The 23,985-nt window shown below is 45.4% G+C and overlaps 1 protein-coding gene across 1 annotated transcript in view; it reads right to left on the minus strand.

The window, feature by feature from the left end:
* The window catches only part of LOC140713835 (ornithine decarboxylase-like), a 39,104-nt gene that overhangs the window by 982 nt on the left and 14,137 nt on the right, over positions 1–23,985 (minus strand). Inside the window, exons 2-8 of the mRNA XM_073024404.1 lie at positions 16,043–16,216; positions 13,905–14,077; positions 9,593–9,727; positions 9,066–9,147; positions 8,260–8,350; positions 5,108–5,260; positions 2,399–2,502 (exon numbers count right to left, since the gene is read on the minus strand). Coding sequence (XP_072880505.1) covers positions 2,399–2,502; positions 5,108–5,260; positions 8,260–8,350; positions 9,066–9,147; positions 9,593–9,727; positions 13,905–14,077; positions 16,043–16,216 — 912 coding nt within the window. The remainder of the gene's footprint in view (positions 1–2,398; positions 2,503–5,107; positions 5,261–8,259; positions 8,351–9,065; positions 9,148–9,592; positions 9,728–13,904; positions 14,078–16,042; positions 16,217–23,985) is intronic.

A 23,985-nucleotide genomic window follows, 5' to 3' on the forward strand; every position in this document is an offset into this window, starting at 1 on the left:
GAATCTGCTGAGTTCATCGATCGGTTTTCTCCACATTGGTGAGACCTGTTGCAAATTGGGGGGCTGCTTTATGGAGCACCTCTGCACCATCCACCACCAGTGGCCAAACATTTTAATTCCATTTCTCATTCCCTTTCCAACATGTTGATCCATGGCCTGCTCTTGTGCCAAAACGAGACCACCCTCAGGGTTGAGAAGCAGCACCTTATACTTCACCTGGGTGCCCACCAACCTTATGGTATGAATACTAATTTCTCCTGGCAGTGGACAAATTTCCTCCTGACACCTTCCTCTATTTCCATTTTTGACCTTTAGCTCCTCTCACCTCCCCCTGGGTTGCCTCCTTCCCTTTCTCCTTTTGTTCACTCTCATATCCTATCGGATTCTTTCTTCTATGGCCCTTTACCCTTTACCTGGCTTCACTAATTAAGTTCCAGCTCGCCTCTTCCCCCTCCATTCTCCGTCCTGAGGAAGGGTCTCAGCCCGAAACGTCGACTGTTAACTCTTTTTCCATAGATGCTGCTTGACCCGCTGAGTTCCTCCTGCATTTTGTGTGTGTTGCTGTCCTTTATGTTAGTATATAATTAGTAGATGGCCATTTTAATCATCCTCTTGAAGAATTGCTTATGGGTTCCAATCCTTTGTACCAATAGCCTCTTGTCTACCACCTGTTATATATTGGAAATATTGAGGCAGATCTTCCACTGCACTTTAACTAAAGGTTGCTACCCCTGGGTCATGCTTGTATTGGTAAGGTCTCGGGCATGATCTTTAATTGGGAACCTCGAACACTGGCTGCGTGCCCTGCAGCTGGTTTTAGCAGCTGGCAGGCTCTGCCTTAATATTGATTGTCACAAATATTCAGTAACTGTTTAAAAATTAGATTTAATTTTACTAAAACCATATATCCACGTAAAAATAATTTTCAGAATAAAGTTTATTGCGAATGCCAAATGCAGGAGATTTGACTTGGTACAAGTTTTGTAGACACTTTCCACACCAGGAACTGAGAAACTACGGAAGATGGCATCTAGCACACTGGACTTGCCATTGCTAGATGGGCACCTACATTGTAGCTTGCACTTGGGATTTTCACAATTCCCCTCAACCCACGCAATCCCACCCCATCCACGGACTTAACATGAATGTCTTTAAACAGTAAGTTAGACATGGAATAAGTAATATTCCATATTTAACGTAAAGTTCTGCCTCTCTAGGTTTTAGGTGTGCCCACTACACATGAAGGTAGCCCCCAGATAAAGGATTATTGACCTGAAACATTAACTTTATTTCACTCTCCATAGTTATCAGAGTTGCTGGGTAACTCCAGAGATTTGTTTCTAAGCCTGATTGTTGTGAACCTTTTTCCATTATACATGCATGAATAACTTTGTGTGCTATCATCAACAAACATCTCCAGTTCTGATCTTAAAATGGAAGGGAAACCAACAGCTAGATTTACCCTGGATAATGTTTTGAGGCTGTAATGTTCCTGCCTTGATGCCATTGCCTTCTGTGTCTCCAGGTCTCTGAGGACCCATTCAGCCAAGACAGACAGACATACTTTATTGATCCTGAGGGAAATTGGGTTTCGTTACAGTCGCACCAACCAAGAATAGTATAGAAATATAGCAATATAAAACCATAAATAATTAAATAATAAGTTAATTATGCCAAATGGAAAAAGTCCCGGACAAGCCTATTGTCTCAGACTGTCTGACACTCCGAGGGAGGAGTTGTAAAGTTTGATGGCCACAGGTAGGAATGACTTCCTATGATGCTCAGTGTTACATCTCGGTGGAATGAGTCTCTGGCTGAATGTACTCCTGTGCCTAACCAGTACATTATGGAGTGGATGGGAGACATTGTCCAAGATGGCATGCAACTTGGACAGCATCCTCTTTTCAGACACCACCGTCAGAGAGTCCAGTTCCATCCCCACAACATCACTGGCCTTACGAATGAGTTTGTTGATTCTGTTGGTGTCTGTTACCCTCAGCCTGCTGCCCCAGCACACAACAGCAAACATGATGGCACTGGCCACCATAGACTCATAGAACATCCTCAGCATCATCCGGCAGATGTTAAAGGACCTCAGTCTCCTCAGGAAATAGAAATCTCTCTCATCTCTGGAAATAAGCTTTGATCCAGGTTTGGACCTAGGCTGTAATAACACAAGGGGCCAAATAATCCCTGTGAGACCCATTCTGGCCATTATTTGACAGACCATTGGTGAGTTAAGAATGCTTGATAACATCAACAATATGTGTCTTGTTAATGAATGTAAGTAAACCAATGGGCTGGTAGTTTGCTGTTGTAGATTTGGCCTGCCTAGATGATAAGTGTGCTTACAAAAAGACAATAGCATTTTTCTTACATTATGTTTGTGAATCCTTACCTTAAATGCTATTGGTTTTAATGGAGGATATTTACTTTTTAAAGATCCATGCCAACCATCATTTATATAGTACATTATGGTTTTCTTAGTCTCAGTCTCATCATCTAGAAAAGATAATTAACACATAAGATCCATGTACTGAATTTCAGAGATTAGCTTTGTAACATTAATGTTTAAGAAGGAAAGTAAAGGGCTCGTTCTGCTATTTTAAAAAACATGGCTATCCTCAAGTCAAGTCAAGTCAACTTTTATTGTCATTTCGACCATAACCGCTGGTACAGTGCATAGTAAAAATGAGACAATGTTTTTCAGGACCATGGTTTACATGACACAGTACAAAATACTTGACTGAACTATGTAAAAAAAAAACACAGAGAAAGCTACATTAGACTACAGACCTACACAGGACTGCATAAAGTGCACAAAAACAGTGCAGGCATTACAATAAATAATAAACAGGACAGTAGGGCAAGGTGTCAGTCCAGGCTTCGGGTATTGAGGAGTCTGATAGCTTGGGGGAAGAAACTGTTACATAGTCTAGTCGTGAGAGCCCGAATGCTTCAGAGCCTCTTCCCAGATGGCAGGAGGGAGAAGAGATTGTATGACGGGTGCATGGGGTCCTTCATAATGCTGTTTCCTTTGCAGATGCAGCGTGTAGTGTAAATGTCCGTGATGGCAGGAAGAGAGACCCCGATGATCTTCTCAGCTGACCTCACTATCCGCTGCAAGGTCTTACGATCCGAGATGGTGCAATTTCCAAACCAGGCAGTGATGCAGCTGCTCAGGATGCTCTCAATACAACCCCTGTAGAATGTGATGAGGATGGGGTGTGGGAGATGGATTTTCCTCAACCTTCGCAAAGAGTAGAAACGCTGCTAGGCTTTCTTGGCTAAGGAGCTGGTGTTGAGAGACCAGGTGAGATTCTCCGTCAGGTGAACACCAAGAAATTTGGTGCTCTTTACGATCTCTACCGAGGAGCCGTTGATGTTCAGAGGGGAGTGGTCGCTCCGTGCCCTCCTGAAGTCAACAACAATCTCTTTTGTTTTGTTCACATTAAGAGACAGGTTGTTGGCTCTGCACCAGTCCGTTAGCCACTGCACCTCCTCTCTGTAAGCTGACTCGTCGTTCTTGCTGATGTGACCCACCACGGTCATGTCATCGATGAACCTGATGATGTGGTTCGAGCTGTGTGTTGCAGCACAGTCATGGGTCAGCAGAGTAAACAGCAGTGGACTGAGCACGCAACCCTGGGGAGCCCCCGTGCTCAGTGTGATGGTGTTGGAGATGCTGCTCCCGATCCGGACTCACTGAGGTCTCCCAGTCAGGAAGTCTAGGATCCAGTTGCAGAGGGAGGTGTTCAGGCCCAATAGGCTCAGCTTTCCAATCAGTTTCTGAGGAATGATTGTGTTGAATGCTGAACTGTAGTCTATGAACAGCATCCGAACATATGTGTGTTCTTTGTCCAGTGGGTTAGGGCCAGGTGGAGGGTGGTGGCAATGGCGTCATCTGTTGAGCGGTTGGGACGGTACGCAAACTGCAGGGGGTCCAGTGAGGGGGGCAGCAGGGTCTTGATATGCCTCATGATGAGCCTCTGGAAACACTTCATGATGATGGATGTAAGTGCAACGGGATGGTAGTCATTTAGGCAGGACACTGAAGACTTCTTCGGCATGGGGGCGATGTCTGCTAGCTGGTCTGCACATCCTGAACTGTGAGTAGAGAGAGTATTCAGTGGAACCAGCTTTTTATGCATTTGTATCATAAATACAGTAAATATTGCTCTTTGTGATTGCTAACTCTTCGGAGATAATCTCACATGTTAGGAAAAAACACTTTTCCTGGTCACACAATTCCCAGTATGGGCTGTCAGCCAGAAGAATGGTGAAAGGCTGCAACTGGATAGCATTCGTATGTCCACTGCTTTTTTTGTTACAAGGTCTGTGGCTTCCATCGCTTATTTTCTGACCTTGGTGAGTGGAATTCACGAATGTACTTCAATCCATCATCTGAAACAATAGTGGAGGGAGATTCAGTATTTATTTATTTAGAGATACGGTGTGGAATAGGCTTTGAGCACCATCGACAACCCAGATTTTAACCCTAACCTCATCACGGGACAATTTACAATGACCTCTTCACCTACCCAGTACATCTTTGGTCCGTGGCAAGAAACTGGAAGACCCAGAGAACACCCATGCATTCCTCAGGGAGGACGTACAGAGACTGCATATAGGGAACACTGGAATTAAATTCCGAAATCCAATACCTCGCTGCAATAGCTTTGTGCAAATTGCTACACTACCGTGCTGCCCAATAATCTTCTAGAAAGGGGTATTAGACAAGCAGAATCAGGTTTATTATTACTGACATATGCTGTAAAATTTGTTATTTTGTGGTAGCTATACAGGGCAATACTGCAAAAAGAGAACAAAAATAGTGAAGTAGTAAAAAGAAAATTGCAGCCATGTTGGAATGGTGGAGCAGACTTGATGGGCCAAATAACCGAACTTCTATGGTCTTAAGAAGCGGACCAGGAATTTCAGCCATCTCCATGAATCTTCCATCCTTTGCCTGTGAGGAATACAAAACTTCCCCTGCCACATCTCCTTCTGGTGGTAAGGCTTTGGAATGTATCACCCATCATTCCCTCATACAGTATTGAGTGCAGAAGATCACCGTAGCTAGTTGGTGATTTGTGGAAGAATTTACCATTGGAGTTAGTTGAATCTATAGTAATTCTTCTTCCAATGATATTTACAGCAATTATAAGTGAAGATGTCACATAATAACGGCCAGGTTCAGCAATTACATTCACTCCACTTGATTCAGGAAAGTGAAGATCCAATGCACGATTGATCACTGCTGCAATCTACAACATAGAAATCAATTAGATATTATTACCAAATTTCCAGCACTTTATATGCAGTGGATTCTGGTCAATTGGGGCAGCTGTTTAGTTGGGACATTTTGCAAAGAACAAAAACTGAGAAAATAGCTGAGATTCGCTTTGATAATTTGGGACACTATGCCGCTTAATTGGAACAGGAGACTGTTGCCAAACAGTTTCTAATTAGCATCAGTTGCATTCGCTTGTATGGCCACTAGACACTACACTGTGCTTAGAGCGAACAATTTTCAAATAGCATGAGTTGTGTGCGTTTGTGTTCAAAAAGTAGTGATTTTTGTCACTGATGGTTGGTAAGAAATAAGCAGTAAGACCATTTTGCTCACTATGGTTTCAATCATTCTGGCTTGGAGATGCGAGAAACAGCTGGGAATGAAAATGAAATGTTTTCACCACTCCTGCAAGGTAGGACTATGAGGAATTTGAAGGTATTGACAATAACTACACTGTGCTTAGAGTCAACAGTTTTTAAACAGCCTCAGCTGCATTTGCTTATATTATGTTATTCATTTTAGGCTGGCTGATGTTGAATTGAATAGCAGTGATTTTTGACACTACTTCATGCAGGAAGGCAATGAAAGCAGTGCATTATCTGCACGAGGTGTCTGCACTGATTTTTTTCATTTACAGTGTATCAAAAGGACACAGCAATGTATACTGGATTAATTCCTCCATCGATAACAATTAGGAACTAACATGTAGTGTTATAGAACTGCAGTGATATTGTAGTGTTCTAATTTGTTCTGTATTTCATTTACATACATAATTTCTTATTCAGTTAAACAGTAGTTTATCTTTTTTAAACTATTTTCACGAAACTTCTCCTAATTGGGGCAGCTGCTTAATTGGGCCAAAATGTACTGGTCCTGATGTGTCCCAATTAACCGGAATCCACTGTAGTTATAAATGAATTTGTACAGAAAGCACAAATACTGAATTTGTATTAAGCAATGAAGTTAATACAAGAGTCCATTACTAGCTCTCCTAAGTCAATTCTTCAGCTCCTTCCTAGCTACCTCATAACTCGCAAGAGACCTATCTGATTCTTGCTTCCTAAACTTTAAGCTTCTTTCTTCTTCTTGACTAAATATTTCACATCTGTTGTCAACCATGATTCCTTCACTTACCGTCCTTTCCCTACCTCAAAGGGACAAATCTACCCAGAACCACCATGAAAATGCTCCCTAAACAACTTCCACATTTCTGTGTATGTCTCCCTGAATACAACTATTCCCAATTTGTGTTCTCAGGTTATTACCGATTAGCATCATCATTCGCCCTCCCTCAACTAAATACTTTCCAAAGCGTCTGCTCTTATCCCTGTCCAAGGCCATCAGGAAGTTGTAGTTGCTCTCTGAAATGCCCACCCACCAGGAGATCTGTCACCTGACTAGGCTCATCGGCTAGTAGTGGGTCCAGTATGGCCTCTCCTTTCTTTAGCCTGACCACATATTGTATCAGGAATCCTTCCTGCACAAGCATAACAAATCCTTCCCCATCCAAAACTTTTGTACTAAGGAGTATCAATATTAGGGAAGCTGATAATATTGGTTATCATATCCATGGCAACAACCTTGTTATTTTTGTACCTTTCCAAAATTTGTGTACCAGTCTGATCCTCAGTGTCTCTGTAGCTGTTTGGGAGAATCTATGGAATATTCCCATGAGAGTGATTACTGCCTTTGTTTCTGACTTCCACCCACACAGACTCAGTAGAAAATCCCTCCACAGCAACCTCCCTTTCTGCAGCTGTGATACTATCTATGACCAACAATGCCTCTTCCTCTGCCTCTTTTACCTCCCTGGTCATTTTGAAATATCTAAGTCCCAGAACATCCAGCAGCTATTCTTGCCCTTGGGGCAGCCAAGACTCTGTAATGGCCACAATGTCGTAGTTCTATGTACTGATCCATGCTCTATTTTCATCACCCTTGTTCCTGATACCTCTTGCATTAAAGTAGACACCTTTCAACCCATGCAACTGACTGCAATTGTGCCCTATCCTCTGCCAGTTGTTCCTCAATCTCTCTACACATAGCATCCACCTGCCCACCAACAGCACCATCCTTTGGCTCTCATGCCTCTGCCGACCCAGTGGGAACTCCTTTCCCAACATCTCTAACAAACCTGTCCCCAAGGATGTTTGTCAGATGTCAGAGTTCAGGTGTAACCTGCCCTTTTGAACAGATCACACCTTCCACAGAAGAGATCCCAATAATCCCCAAATGTGAAAGCCTGCCCCTTACACCAATTCTTCAGCCAGACATTTAACTGCCAGGTCATCCTATTCATACCCTCACTGAGCGAGTAGCACAGGCAGAAATTGAGAGAGTACTACTTTGAGCTCTGCTTTTTATATCTCCTGCTTCACGTGACAAGTTTATCAGTTACTAAGATGGGCAGACCAGTGGTAGATGGAATTTAATGCTGCTAAGTGCAAGATGATGCGCTTTGGGACTCTCAGAATGATCGGTGGGGCCTTTGGAAGTTTTGAGGAACAGGGAACCTTGGTGTAGAACTGGAAGGAGCCCTTAAGGTGGTAGCGGAGGTAAATGGGGCAGTTGAAGAAGGAATACAGAGTACTTTCTTTTATTAATTATGGTATAAAATCGTACAGCTTTTTACTCTTCTGGTTGCCACACAATATGAAGACTTAGCTGAACTGGAGAGGATAATATTTACCAGGATATTACCTGGGATGGGGTGCCACAATTAGGACATGAGACCATACAGTTGAGTTTCATTGACTTATTCACTTTATTACATCAAAGGATTTAAAGAGCAAACATATAATTTAAGACAGTGATACTGTTACACCTGAAAAGTAATTAGAAACCTGTCTGCTGCTTTTTCAGCTCTGAAAACTCTCAAGCCCATATTTTATATGTAAAATGCATACAGTAGGTATACCTATTTGAATATCAATTGTTCCTCAAATGTTACTTTAATGCATAACATGTTACCTCCTCAAATGTAATCTTGTCATCCTCACAGCCAGGAAAACCACCACCAATATCGAGCAAGTTCATATGAAATCCAAGGCTCATCTGGAGAAGATATGTAAAAGATCCAATATTTGTTGTCTCATTACCAGCAAGCACTTTCCATGCAAACCTTATCACTTTCTGTTACTGTCATGACAATTCATACAAAAGCATCACTGACACCAAAGGACATCCCAAACTTTAGGTTTTAGTTTGTCACTACTGCACCATTAATCAGATTCAAATAGGCCCAAACATACTTTTATCCATAGATGCTGCCTGGTCTGCTGAGTTACTGCAGAATGTTGTGTTTTGTTCTTAGCTGTTTCAATATGCCTAAAATAAACTGTTATCATTGCCTTTTATTCTAATGGGAGCATACAAACTCTGTACTCTCAGTATTTCATCTCTGAAGGCCTCCCAACCATCCTAATGCTTTACCAAGCATCCTTTTGGCAAAAATAATCTCTCAATCCGCACCTGTCTGTTTTTCTTTTTTGATGCCATCAAAAATGGTCTTCCTCCAATTTCAAATCTCAACCAGAGGACCAGTTCTACCCTTCTCTATAGCTATCCTGAAACTAATCTGATTTTGTTTACCAGATCGAAAGTGTTCCCCTACACACACTTCTGTCGCCTGCCCTTTCTCATTCTCAAATAGGAGATTTTGTATTTCATACTGTAATTAACTCATCATATTTGAAACTTTCATTGTTATGACTGCTGTATTTCTGAAAATTTCTATTATTCAATATATAAAACTTCAAAAGAAACATACCCCAATATCAAAAACCGTGCGTGAATCTGCTATGACCTCAGCAAATACCTCTGGTTCACTACAGCCACTTCCAACATGAAAGCTGGTTAAAGAAGAGTCATTAGATTAGAATTCAACTGATATTTTTAAGAATATTTAAGGAAAATTTATTTATTTCTCTTACCTGTTAGTTCAGCACTTTGTTAAAACTCAAGCATTGTACATTACATTTCTAATACCGTACAGGGAATGATGATGCCAAAAACAATTTGGGTATTTGGATATGGATAGGCCAAAAGTACTTTTCGAAATTTATACTTTTTGTGTTTACACTCTAATAATAATGTAATTTATACTGAAAAAAAAAAGATTTAATTGGTAGACATCATCATTACACAACGTGTTCACTTTGGAACTGCCATGATTCCCTTGCACGTGCTGTTCCCATTGCCATGGTCACAAATAGTGACATTGCCTTGACATGTTTGTAAATAAACTATTGAATAAAAGTTGCAAACTGTTTTTCAGTATTAATACTTTTTTTTTACCTTACACCAATGATCTCCACACACAAAGCCTTTGCACTTTCCATCAGCTGTCTGCACTCTTTTAAAGTTGCTCCAAACTTCATACTTAAGGGAAAGGGGGACTTGGCATCATTTGCAACAATGCGAAGAACCATTCTGTCAAGATAGCAACATTAGGAAGACAGGTGTGACTGCTGAAAAGTCAGAGGGAGTTTACCATTTTTGTTTGTTCAGTAGACAATTAGAAAGCAGGCTTGGGGGTCAGCAATGGAAAGAGTATGCAGTTTCAAATCTCAGGATCTCCGGGACCAAACATATTAATGCAATCACGAAGAAGGCACGTCACCAAAGAATCTGGCAAACTCCGACAAATGCACTTTGGAGAGCATTATGACTGGTTGCATCAACGTCTGGTATAGAGTCTCCAATGCACAGATTCGCAAGAGTTCAGTTAGTTATAGACTCAGCGAATTCCATCACGGTACAAGATTCCCCATCATCAAAGGCATCTTCAAAAGGTGGAGGCTTAAGAAGGTGTGTAAGATTGAAGGCCCTCACCATCTGGGACAGGCTCTATTCTCATTACTACTATCAGGGAGAAGGTACTGTAGCCTGAAGACTCTCACTCAATATTGTAAGAATAGCTTCTCTGCTATCGGATTTCTGAAGGGTCCATAAACACGACCTCAATGTTGCTCTTTTACACTCTTCAGTTATCTGTTTGTTTATTTAATATTGTAATTTATATTTTTTCATGTCTTGTACCATACTGCTGCAACAAAACTACATATTCAATTATATATATGTCAGTGATAATAAAATTGATTCTGTTTCTCAGATCTTGATTTTGACTTCTCCCAATATTATCCATCTGGAAATAACTCTGTGTAGATATTCTTTTGCTCTGGGATCACCAGTTACTTGCACACTTGTTCCTGTTATCCAGTGTACAGTCTTCAACAATTCCTATATGCAATGCTCTGGCTGATACACGGGTGTTACTCTGGTTGGTAATCAGTGGTGAGCGATGTGCCACAGGGTGGGGGCTGGACAAACAGATGTTCATAATAAACATAAACGAATGGGAGAGGCGGCAGAGTGTAGTGTATCTAAGTTTGCTGATGACACTAAATTAAATGGAAAAGCAAATTGTCCAGCAGATACAGAGAGTCTGCAGAGAGATGAGTGGGCAAGGGTCTGGCAGATGGAGTACAACGTGAGGTCATCCACTTTGGAAGGAAAATGGAAGAGCAGATTATTATTTAAATGGTGAAAAAATGCAGCATGCTGCTGTGCAGAGGGACTTGGGAGTGCTTGTTCATGAATCACAAAAGGTTGGTTTGCTGGTGCAGCAGGCTATCAAGAAGACAAATGGGATGTTGGCATTCATTGCTGGAGGGATTGAATTTAAGAGCAGGGAGGTTATGCTGCAACTGTACAGGGTACTGGTGAGGCCGCACCTGGAGTACTGCGTGCAGTTCTGGTCTCCTTACTTGAGGAAGGATATACTGGCTTTGGAGGCGATGTAGAGGAGATTCACCAGGTTGATTCCAGAGATGAGGGGGTTAGACCATGAGGAAAGATTGAGTTGCCTGAGACCATACTTTCTAGAATTCAGAAGAATGAGAGGAGATCTTACAGAAACATATAGAGTTATGGACGGAATAGATAAGACAGAGACAGGAAAGTTGTTTCCACTGATATATCAGACTAGAAATAGGGGGCACAGCGTCAAGATTTGGGGGAATAGATTTAGGACGGAGATGAGGAGGAACTGCTTTTCCCAGAGAACAGTGAATCTGTGGAATTCTCTGCCCAATGTATCAGTGGAGGCTACCTCAGTAAGTATATTTAAAAGAAGGTTTGATACATTTTTGCACAGCAGGGGGATTAAGAGTTATGGGGAAAAGGCAGGTAGGTGGAAATGTCCATGGTCAAATCAGCCATGATTTTATTGAATGGCCGAGCAGGCTTGATGGGACAGATGGCCGACTCCTGCTCCTATTTCTTATGTTCTCAAGAAGGCCATTGTGTCATACACAGTTTTCACCACCCTGTTTACCTGTGACACCATTTCCACTCAATATGTACTTTATTTCTCAGTCACTAATGTGGAAATGTACTGATAGTAACTAAATGGCATTTTTGTTTGTCACAGAATGGAACCTGTATTGTACCAGAGTGATTTGTTGATAATATTTGTGTAACATTATGCTGAATAAACCTGAATCCTTGACAAACTACAGACCAGCACATGTATTACTGGAAGAATGCCAAACACACTGAAGAAGCAGAAGAACAGAATGTACCCTTCCCTTGAACTGAGGTCTGGCTAGCTGCACTTGTGTATAAAGGAGTGACTATGCTGTCTGTTTTTTTTTGGAGGCTGTCATCGGCACTTGTGCGGTGCTAGTCTCCCCTTGCTGCAAGGAAAATAAATGTGCTTCTGATTGATCCACTCTGTTGTTTGCTGTAGGATGTGGTGAAAAGGAGCTCACACTCTGTTCCTCAGTGCTTCCCAGACCCTTACCATTCCTATCCTGCTTTGATTTCTCACATACGAGGACTGAAATAAGATTAACAAACCTTATTAACAAAAACAAATTACACTAAAGGACTGTACTATCTTATGCTGTTCCCAATCCACTTTGAATGCTCTGAGTTACAATTAGTGTCCCTCGGTGCCACTGAGAATAAATTTCTACTAGGAGATTGAACCGCTATATCTTTCAGCAAAGAACACACTGCTGAGGTCAAGGATGTGTGCTTAGCTCACTGTTCTACTCTCCCTGCACTCATGGCTGTTTTGCTAGGCACCACTCAAACACCATCTATAAACTTGCTGATGACACAACTATTGTAGGTATAGTTTCAGATGGTGACGAAAGAGATACATCAACTAGTTGAGTGGTGTCACAACAACAATCTTGCACTCAGTGTTAATAAGATGAAGGAATTGACTGTGAACTTCAGGAATGGGGAGTCAAGGGAACACACACCAGTTCTTATCAAAGGATCAGCAGTGGAAAGGTTGAGCAATTTCAAATTCCTGCATGTCAACATCTAAGGATCTATTCTGGGCGCAGCATATTGCATCTCCATCTGGTATGGGAGCAACCAAGCACTGGACCAGAAGTTCCTGCAGAGGACTGTGAGAACAGCTGAGAAGGTCATAGGCGCCTCCTGAACATCCACGGGGACATTTATCAGGAGTGATGTGTACGCAGGGTTCCACCCATCCATCCAGCATCCTCTCTGACTTTCTACCATCAAGCAGGAGATTCTGATGCATCAAAACAATAATGGTCTGGATGGGGAACAGTTTCTTCCCTCAGGCCATGAGGCTTCTGAACTCCCTGCTGCATTGCATTTGAATTCTCTCTGGCTAATCTGTTCTGTGCCTTACAATATTTATTTAACGTGCTTTAGTTTGTTTATACATGTGTAATCCATCTGTAGGTTTTATCTTAACATTCATAAGTTATTGTGTGTTATGTGTACTATTGTGCTTTACACTCTGGTTCAGAGAAATGTCTCGTTTGATGATATATAGGTATATAGTTAAATGAAATAAACTTGATTTGACTTGATGTAATCACAAAGAAGGCATGAGAGTGTCTGTATTTCATTTGGAGTAGCAGCAGACTTGGTATTTCACGAAGCTCTCTCTCAAAATTCTACATTACGTGGAGCGCGTTCTGATTGGATGTATCACCATCTGGTATGGAGGGGACCACTGCGCTGGATTGGAAAAAAGCTGCAGAGGGTTGCAAACCCAGCCAGCTCCATCATGGGCACGAATCTCCCCTGCATCAAGGACATCTTCAAAAGGTGATGCCTCAGAAAGACAGCATCCATCTTTAAGAACCCTCATCACCCAGGATGTGCTCTTACCTCAATGTTACCATCAAGGAGGAAGTACAGGAGCCTGAGGATACACACTCAATATTTTTAAAATAGTTTCTTCCCCTTCGTCGTCAGCTTTCTGAATGGGCAATGAATGGATGTACACAACCTCACTATGTATTTTTTGCTCTATAAACAGTCAGTGGTTTGGGCCAAGACCCTTCATCAGTCCTGGAAAGGAAGGGGGTACAAGCCAGAATATTTCTGCCATGAATGCTGGAGTTTTAGGGGGAACACAGGAGATAGTGTTGTAGAACAGAGAAATATGTAGAACTAGATGAAGGCCAGCACTATGGAAGGACATATGAAAAGTGAACGACAATTCAGACAGGTGTCTACAGAGAATATCAAAAGTAGATGCATATTGTCTACATTTCAGTTGAAATTATCAGCTGATTCAGACGAGAAAGAGATAATTGTCATTTACTTCGCAGTGGGATGGATCCGTGCAACTTTGAAAAGTTCATCTTTGTTATCGAATGTCATCATCTGAATCCCATTGGTGGCAGCAAATTTAATATAAGAGCTCTCCTTGCAGGGGTGTGCATAAATGATTCTCTCTGGGGGGACCCCAATATCTTGTACCATCACAATCTCATTCTGTTGGGACAGAAAGAGAGTTATCTTTAATATTTTTTATTTTTCTGAGTTCATTGATTGGTAAATTGTCACATATACTGAAGTTCAGTGGAAAGCTTTGTCTTGCATACTGTCCATAATTCATTAATTTCATTCCGACAATGCATTGAAGTGGTAGAAGGGTAACAACAGAATGCAGAGAACGAGTTACACAGAAAATACAGTGACAGTAACATGCATGTAGACAGTGAAGTACAAGGCAATAGATTGTGAGGTCTAGAGTCCATCTCATCTTGGTGGGATATAAGGGTGGTGGGTCAGGGGACTACGTAGGGTGAACCAGAGGCAGAGATAGGCAGAACAAAGGGGCAACTATCCGATGAGGGCAGAACAGGAATCAGCCACAGAGTAAAGTAGGGAGAGCAAAATCATTTTGGGCCACAAAACATGGGACAACATGGTAGCGTAGTGGTTAGCGTAACGTTCAATTCCTGCCAACGTCAATAAGGAGCTTATACATTCTACCTGTGACTATGTGGGTTTCCTCCCGGAACTCCAGTTTTCTCCCACATTCCAAAGACATATGGGTTAGGGTTATAAGATGTGGGCCTGCTATATTGCTGCTGGAAGCATGGTGACACTTGTGGGCTGCCCAGCACATCCTGAAGCTGTTGGTTGTTAATGCAAACAACACAGTTCACTGTATGTTTTGAAGTACAGTACTGTGCAAATGTCTTGGGCACACAGGTATAGCTAGGATGCCTAAGACTTTTGCACAGTACTGTCGAAATTTTATGTATTGCACTGTACTACTGCCATTTTTTTTTAAATCACGACGTTTGGGTGATGATAATCCTGATTGTGATATGGGTTTCAGTTGTGGATTGAGAGTGGGAAGGGGGCAGGGAGAGTGGAATCATGGTTAGGAGAAGGGGAAGGGAGAGGGGAGGGTGCGGGAAGCACTGGAGAGACATTCTGTAATGATCAATAAACGAACTGTGTAGAATCAGATGACCTTGCCTGGTGTCTCAGGGCTGGTCTGTCTGCACTCACACCGTCTCCATCCCCTGGCACTCCTTCTCTGCCACATGTTCCTGCACCTCCACCTTCACCATTCCCAGCATGCTTTGCTCCAGCCAGATTTACAAACTTGCTCTCTACTCCACTTTGACAGATACAATACTGACTATATATATATGTGCAATATACTGTATATATGACAAATAAATCTAATCTTTAATGTTAAATGTGAAGCAATGCAAGGAGACGAGGACAGCACCGTCATGCAGAGTGAGCTATGAAATGGTTCAAAAGAAAGGACGAAGCGAGAGCAAACCAGCTGTGGGGGAACAGAGGCAACGAGAAGCACGGAGAAGTGCAGAGGTGGCAGGACAACACTGAGTAGATCTGGCAAATGGGTCACGACATGAAATAGGAATATAGAGGAAACGGCACCAACAATCATTCCACGGCCAAAGTAATTTAAATCACACTTTTTCCCCATTCTGATGTTTTGTCTGACAAAAACTGAACCTCTTGACCAGATCTGCATGCTTTTATGCACTGAGTTGCTGCCACATGATTCTCTGATTAGATATTTGCATTAATGAGCAGGCGTATCTAATAAAATGGCCACTGAGTGTATAGTGAGGCATTGAATCGACTTTATTACTTACATCCTTCATATACATAAAGAGTAAAAATCTTTACGTTACGTCTCCGTTTAAATGTGCAACGTGCAATTATAGTAATTTATAATCAGTTTTATATACAACAGGATAGTCAATATAACAGAAATACAGTTGCATCAGCATGAATTAAGCAGCCTGCTGGCCTGGTGGAAGAAGCTGTCCCAGAGCCTGTTGGTCCTGGCTTTTATGCTGTGGTACCATTTCCCGCAAAGTTTGGGAGATTTTCCATTGTTGCATACATTAACACATTTTAATATTTAAAGAGCATCAGTGAGCTCATTATTCCAAATCCTACCTTACTGGCACAGTCAAAGCCGATCCCTAATTGAGCAAGGGTCCAAACTATTGGTTTGCTATCATTGCATTTCACAGCATAGAAAGGTTTCACTCGAGGCAATGTCATCTTCCACTGATGGTGTTTCTTTATGACTTCACCCAAGTCGGCAACGTAGAAAGCATCTGTGTTATCCTGCAACACAAGGCATGGTGATCATACTGACTGTCATTATCCACTAATTTAACATTATTAGATTCCTTCACTTAGCCTTCTCTGCTAAATTCAATAAGTTGAGCAAAACATTGGAATGCTGTGCTGTTCATGTGTTTTGTAAAATACATAGAAAGATTTGTCAGTGCTGCTCCGGGGGGTGGGTGTTTGAACAAGAGCTGTAGGACATGGCAGATCGTGGGGTAGTTGTGGGAAAAGACGTTATTAAGACCACGTTTACAAAGGCAGGAATCAAAAGCATGGTGGCAATAATGTTCTTAGTTATGTCTATTTCAATGCACGGAGTATTGTAGGTAAGGCAGATGAGTTTACAGCATGGATAAGCAGATGGAATTATGACACTGATGTCAATGATGACTAGTGTAGAATGAAGAACACTCATTAAAAATGTGGCCACTAAACAGTATAGTTTGAGAATGAGAATAATTCATTGTAAAAGGGATAAGTTTATTTTGAATTAAAGGTCTCTTTTCTAATAAAGATTTCTTTATCTCATCATCAACATTTATCTTATTCCATAAATCAATCAAATGTTTTAGTATAGGAACAACAACACACACAAAATGCTGGTATAACACAGCAGGCCAGGCAGCATCTATAAGAGAAGCACTGTCGATGTTTCAGGCTGAGACCCTTCGTCAGGACTAACCGAAAGGAAAGATAGGAAGAGATTTGAAAGTAGTGGGGGGAGGGGGAAATGCGAAATGATAGGAGAAGACCGGAGGTGGTGGGATGAAGCTAAGAGCTGGAAAGGTGATTGGCGGAAGTGATACAGAGCTGGAGAAGGGAAAGGATCATGGGACGGGAGGCCTCAGGAGAAAGAAAGGAGGGGGGAGCACCAGAGGGAGATGGAGAACAAGCAAACAACTAAATATATCAGGGATGGGGTAAGAAGGGGAGGAGGGGCATTAACGGAAGTTAGAGAAATCAATGTTCATACCATCAGGTTGGAGGCTACCCAGCCGGTATATAAGGTGTTGTTCCTCCAACCTGAGTTTGGATTCATTTTGACAATAGAGGAGGCGATGGATAGACATATCAGAATGGGAATGGGACGTGGAATTAAAATGCGTGGCCACTGGGAGATCCTGCTTTCTCTGGCGGACCGAGCGTAGGTGTTCAGCGAAACGGTCTCCCAGTCTGCGTCGGGTCTCACCAATATATAAAAGGCCACACCGGGAGCACCGGACGCAGTATACCACACCAGCCGACTCACAGGTGAAGTGTCGCCTCACCTGGAAGGACTGTCTGGGGCCCTGAATGGTGGTGAGGGAGGAAGTGTAAGGGCAGGTGTAGCACTTGTTCCGTTTACAAGGATAAGTGCCAGGAGGGAGATCGGTGGGAAGGGATGGGGGGGACGAGTGGACAAGGGAGTCATGTAGGGAGCGATCCCTGCAAAAAGCAAAAAGAGGGGGGGAGGGAAAAATGTGTTTGGTAGTGGGATCCCATTACAGGTGGCGGAAGTTACGGAGAATTATATGTTGGACCTGGAGGCTGGTGGGGTGGTAGGTAAGGACAAGGGGAACCCTATCCTGAGTGGGGTGGTGGGTTGATGGGGTGAGGGCAGATGTGCGGGAAATGGGAGAGATGCGTTTGAGAGCAGAGTTGATGGTGGACGAAGGGAAGCCCCTTTGTTTAAAAAAGGAAGACATCTCCTTCGTCCTGTATTGAAAAGCCTCATCCTGAGAGCAGATGCGGCGGAGACGGAGGAATTGTGAGAAGAGGATAGCCTTTTTGCAAGAGACAGGGTGGGAAGAGGAATAGTCCAGGTAGCTGTGAGAGTCTGTAGGCTTATAGTAGATATCAGTATAGAGGCCATCTCCAGAGATGGAGAGAGAAAGAAAGATCAAGAAAGGGGAGGGAGGTGTCGGAAATGGACCAGGTAAATTTGAGGGCAGGGTGAAAGTTGGAGGCAAAGTTAATGAAGTTGACGAGTTCAGCATGCGTGCAAGAGGCAGCGCCAATGCAGTCGTCGATGTAGCGAAGGAAAAGAGGGGGATGGATACCGGTATAGCCTTGCAACATGGACTGTTCCACAAAGCCAACCAAAAGGCAGGCATAACTGGGACCCATACGGGTGCCCATGGCTACACCCTTGGTTTGGAGGAAGTGGGAGGAGCCAAAGGAGATATTATTGAGAGTAAGAACTAATTCCGCTAGACAGAGGAGAGTGGTGGTAGAGGGGAATTGGTTAGGTCTGGAATCCAAAAAAAACCGAAGAGCTTCAAGACCATCTCGGTGGGGGATGGAGGTATATAGGGACTGGACGTCCATGGTGAAAATAAGACGGAGGGGGCCAGGGAACTTAAAATCATTGAAAAAATTTAAAGCATGAGAAGTGTCATGAACATAGGTGGGAAGAGATTGAACAAGGGGGGATAAGACAGTGTCAAGGTATGCAGAAATGAGTTCAGTGGGGCCGGAGCAAGCTGAGACAATAGGTCTACCTGGACAGGCAAGTTTGTGGATCTTGGGTAGGAGGTAGAAACGGGAAGTGCGGGGTGTGGGAACTATGAGGTTGGTGGCAGTGGATGGGAGATCCCCAGAGCTAATAAGGTTGGTGATGGTATAGGAGACAATGGCCTGGTGCTCCTTAGTGGGATCATGATCAAGGGGTAAATAAGAAGAGGTATCAGAGAGTTGTCGCTGTGCCTCGGCCAGCTGGAGGTCAGTACGCCAGACAACAACAGCTCCCCCCTTATCAGCAGGTTTTATAGTGAGGTTGGGATTGGTGCGGAGGGAGCGGAGAGCAGAGCGTTCGGAAGGAGTGAGGTTGGAATTGGAACAGGGTGTAGTGAAGTTGAGATGGTTGATGTCCCGTCGGCAATTAGCAATAAAGAGATCCAGAGCAGGTAGAAGACCAGAGCAGGGTGTCCATGAAGAGGAGGAGGGTTGAAGACGGGAGAAGGGGTGATCGGTGGGTGTAGGAGAGTCCTTGTCAAAGAAGTAAGCTCGGAGACGGAGTCGGCGGAAGAAGAGTTCAGCGTCATGGCGTACGCAGAACTCACTGAGGTGTGGCGAAGGGGGACAAAGGTGAGGCCCTTAATGAGGACAGAGCACTCTGCCTCAGAGAGTTGAAGGTCAGAGGGAATGGTAAAGACCCGGCATGGATGAGAGATGGGATCAGAGAGGGGAGGGGGGAGGCTGGAAGTGTCAGTGGAGAGGGAAGGGTTGGGGTGAGAGGAAGATGGAGCCTCTGAGGGCCCAGGAGCTGACGATGGGATCTGAGGGAGAGGGGATTGCAGAGTGGTGGAGGGGGAGGGGGAGGGGGAGATGGGAGACACAATCGCAGCATGTGAAGACCCGGCCTGGAGTTCAACGCTGGAGTCACAGTCGGTGGCTGCTCAATCGCTTTGAAGCTGTCCATGGTCGTTGGAGCACGCAGTGATGGTGCTGGAGTCCGGATTTTCAAAATGCCCTGGGTCGCTGGGGAGGCCGAGATCGACAGCCGGGGCGAATCCATGGTCGTTGGAGCACGCGGTGATGGTGCTGGAGTCCGGATTTTCAAAATGCCCTGGGTCGCTGGGGAGGCCGAGATCGACAGCCGGGGCGAATCCATGGTCGTTGGAGCACGCGGTGATGGTGCTGGAGTCCGGATTTTCAAAATGCCCTGGGTCGCTGGGGAGGCCGAGATCGACAGCCGGGGCGAATCCATGGTCGTTGGAACACGCGGTGATGGTGCTGGAGTCCGGATTTTCAAAATGCCCTGGGTCGCTGGGGAGGCCGAGATCGACAGCCGGGGCGAATCCATGGTCGTTGGAACACGCGGTGATGGTGCTGGAGTCCGGATTTTCAAAATGCCCTGGGTCGCTGGGGAGGCCGAGATCGACAGCCGGGGCGAATCCATGGCCATTGGAACACGCGGTGATGGTGCTGGAGTCCGGATTTTCAAAATGCCCTGGGTCGCTGGGGAGGCCGAGATCGACAGCCGGGGCGAATCCATGGTCGTTGGAGCACGCAGTGATGGTGCTGGAGTCCGGATTTTCAAAATGCCCTGGGTCGCTGGGGAGGCCGAGATCGACAGCCGGGGCGAATCCATGGTCGTTGGAGCACGCAGTGATGGTGCTGGAGTCCGGATTTTCAAAATGCCCTGGGTCGCTGGGGAGGCCGAGATCGACAGCCGGGGCGAATCCATGGCCATTGGAACACGCGGTGATGGTGCTGGAGTCCGGATTTTCAAAATGCCCTGGGTCGCTGGGGAGGCCGAGATCGACAGCCGGGGCGAATCCATGGCCATTGGAACACGCGGTGATGGTGCTGGAGTCCGGATTTTCAAAATGCCCTGGGTCGCTGGGGAGGCCGAGATTGACTTCCGGGGCCGGGGACGCGATATGAAGACCATGCTCTGGGGTCTGCAGGTGGAAGATCTTGCGATCCTTGCAGGACGTGATAAAGTCAAAGAAACAGTGATTGCACGCATGGATCCGACGGAGGATGAAATAACGGACAGGTCCATTGCAAACAAAGAAAAAGGTGTCCTGGAGGCGTGGAAGGGACTGTGATAGGGACGCCAGGTACCTTCTCATGGCGGAGAGTGTCGCCCTCAGAGCTCAACGGGAGAAACAACGGGGGGCAGAGTCAATTAAGTGTGAGTACCTGGGATCCTCAGAAGGTCCAAATTGAGAAGCTCGAAAACGGATCCTGAAGCCAACTGGAGTCAGTTGGCGACGGAGACACATTCCAAGGAAGGATATATGGCTGTAATAGCGGGTCTGGGTCAAAATATGATCGAAAAGTTGAAGGGCCGAAGGAATTATAGATGGGAAGCAGCGAGAGAGGGTTTCACTGAACTCCTGTCGAAGAGAAGATTTAAACTTCTTCAGTGTAGGCATCACTAGCAGAGGCTTCGCAGTAGAATTTAAAGAGCAAACACAAGGAAATCTGCAGATGCTGGAAATTCAAACAACAACACACACAAAATGCTGGTGGAACACAGCAGGCCAGGCAGCATCTATAGGGAGAAGCGCTGTCGACGTTTCGGGCCAAGATCTTTCGTCAGGACTAACCAAAAGGAAAGATAGGAAGAGATTTGAAAGTAGTGGGGGGAGGGGGAAATGCGAAATGATAGGAGAAGACCGGAGGGGATGGGGTGAAGCTAAGAGCTGGAAAGGTGATGCACCATCAATAACTCACGCTGAGACTTAGGAAGCGAGTTATCGGCTTTTATTGACTGGAAGAATAAACAGCACTACATCCTGGAGAAAATGAGGGAGAGCAGCAGCCCACAGTCGCCTTTATACAGGGGTCTGTGGGAGGAGCCACAGGAGCAGTCAGCAGGGTCTGTGAGAGGAGCCACAGGAGCAGTCAGACAGGTATATCTAGTTCACCACATTCACCCCCCCCTTTGTTTAAAAAAAAGTCCCCAAGTATATTTACAGGTTAAGTCTATCAGGTGGTCGAATCGTTCGCTGTGATCTACGTAGCTCCGGCTGCAATTGCACAGGTGCCGGAGGTGGTGTTGGCACAGGTGCCGGAGTTGTTGTTTGCACCGGAGGCGGAGAGTGGGTTGGTTCTGTCCCAGCTGGAGGTGTCAGGGATCCCTCGCGTGTGTGCGAGGTCCCCGGAATAGACGCGTACGAGATGCCCGGTACATGAGCGTCGTGAGGAGTCTGGGTGTGGCACGGTGTGTGCGGTGTCACCTCGGGTACAGGGTGCATAGTTACCGTGGAATGTTCGGGGTAGTGGTCTGCTGCTCCGGCGGGCGCCAGGTCGCGGACAGAGACCGTGTCCTCCTGCCCATCAGGCAAGACCACGTAGGCATACTGGGGATTAGCATGCAGGAGGTGAACCCTCTCGACCAGCGGGGAGTACTTATTACTCCTCGCATGTTTACGTAGCAGCACTGGCCCCGGGGACGTCAGCCAAACTGGTAGGGTGGTCCCAGTGACAGACTTCCTGGGAAAAGAGAATAGGCGTTCGTGAGGGGTGGCATTAGTGGACGTACACAACAGGGAGCGGATAGAGTGGAGTGCCTCAGGGAGGACCTCCTGCCATCGGGAGACCGGCAACCCTTTTGACTTAAGGGCTAAAAGTGTGGCCTTCCACACTGTGGCATTCTCCCTCTCCACCTGGCCATTCCCCCGGGGATTATAACTCGTGGTTCGACTAGTAGCAATGCCCCTAGCTAGCAGGAACCGGCGCAACTCGTCACTCATAAAGGAGGACCCTCTATCACTGTGGACATAGCAGGGATATCCGAACAGAGTGAAGAGCTGGCGCAGGGCTTTTATGACGGACGTGACAGTGGTGTCGGGGCAGGGAACGGCAAAGGGGAATCGCGAGTACTCGTCAATAATACTGAGAAAATAGACATTGCGGTCGGTGGAGGGAAGGGGGCCCTTAAAGTCAACACTCAGTCGCTCAAAAGGGCGGGTGGCCTTGACAAGCTGCGCAGTGTCAGGACGGTAGAAGTGCGGTTTGCACTCAGCGCAGATCTGGCAGTCCCTGGTCATCGTCCTGATGTCCTCCAGGGAGTACGGCAGGTTCCGGGCTTTAATGAAATGGTAAAATCGGGTGACCCCCGGATGGCAAAGATGGGCATGAAGGGCATACAGCTGGTCGAGCTGGGCACTAGCACACGTTCCCTGGGATAGGGCATCAGAGGGTTCATTGAGCCTGCCAGGCCGGTACAGGATATCATAATTGTAGGTGGAGAGTTCTATTCTCCATCGCAAAATTTTATCATTTTTGATCTTGCCCCGCTGTTGGTTGCTGAACATGAACGCAACTGAGCGCTGGTCGGTCAGCAATGTGAACCTTTTGCCGGCGAGATAGTGCCTCCAGTGCCTAATAGCTTCCACTATGGCCTGGGCTTCTTTCTCCACCGCAGAGTGCCGAAGTTCAGAGCCTTGAAGGGTACGAGAAAAAAACGCCACTGGTCTGCCTTCCTGATTGAGGGTAGCAGCCAGCGTGACGTCAGAGGCATCACTCTCTACTTGGAAGGGAATGGTCTCGTCCACCGCATGCATCGTTGCTTTGGCAATGTCCCCTTTAATGCAGCTGAAGGCCGCGCGGGCCTCGGCAGAGAGGGGAAAAGTGGTAGACCTGACCAGGGGGCAGGCCTTGTCTGCGTAATGGGGGACCCATTGGGCGTAATAGGAAAAAAAACCCAGGCACCGCCGGAGGGCCTTGAGAGTGGTGGGAAGAGGGAGTTCTAACAGGGGGCGCATACGGTCGGGGTCAGGGCCAATGACCCCGTTCTCCACGACATACCCAAGGATAGCGAGTCGTGTGGTTCTGAACACACACTTGTCCTTGTTATAAGTGAGGTTCAAAGCTTCGGCCACTTGGAAAAATCGTTGGAGATTGGCGTCGTGATCCGACCAGTCGCGACCACAGATGGTGATGTTATCTAGATAGGGAAATGTGGCCTTCAGTTTGTACTGGTCCACCATCCGGTCCATCTCCCTCTGGAAGACTGAGACCCCATTTGTGACACCAAATGGGACGCGCAGGAAGTGATAGAGCCTGCCACCCGCCTTGAAGGCAGAGTAGGGGCGGTCCTCCGGGCGGACGGGGAGCTGGTGATAAGCGGATTTCAGATCTATTGTCGAGTACACCTTGTACTGAGCTATCTGGTTGACCATATCCGCGATGCGGGGTAGGGGGTACGCGTCAAGCTGCGTGAATCTATTGATGGTCTGGCTATAGTCCACAACCATCCTATTTTTCTGCCCAGTCTGAACAACGACCACCTGGGACCGCCATGGGCTTGTGCTCGGCTCAATGAT

This window comes from Hemitrygon akajei, chromosome 20, assembly GCF_048418815.1.
Source record: "Hemitrygon akajei chromosome 20, sHemAka1.3, whole genome shotgun sequence".
NCBI classification, from domain to species: domain Eukaryota; kingdom Metazoa; phylum Chordata; class Chondrichthyes; order Myliobatiformes; family Dasyatidae; genus Hemitrygon; species Hemitrygon akajei.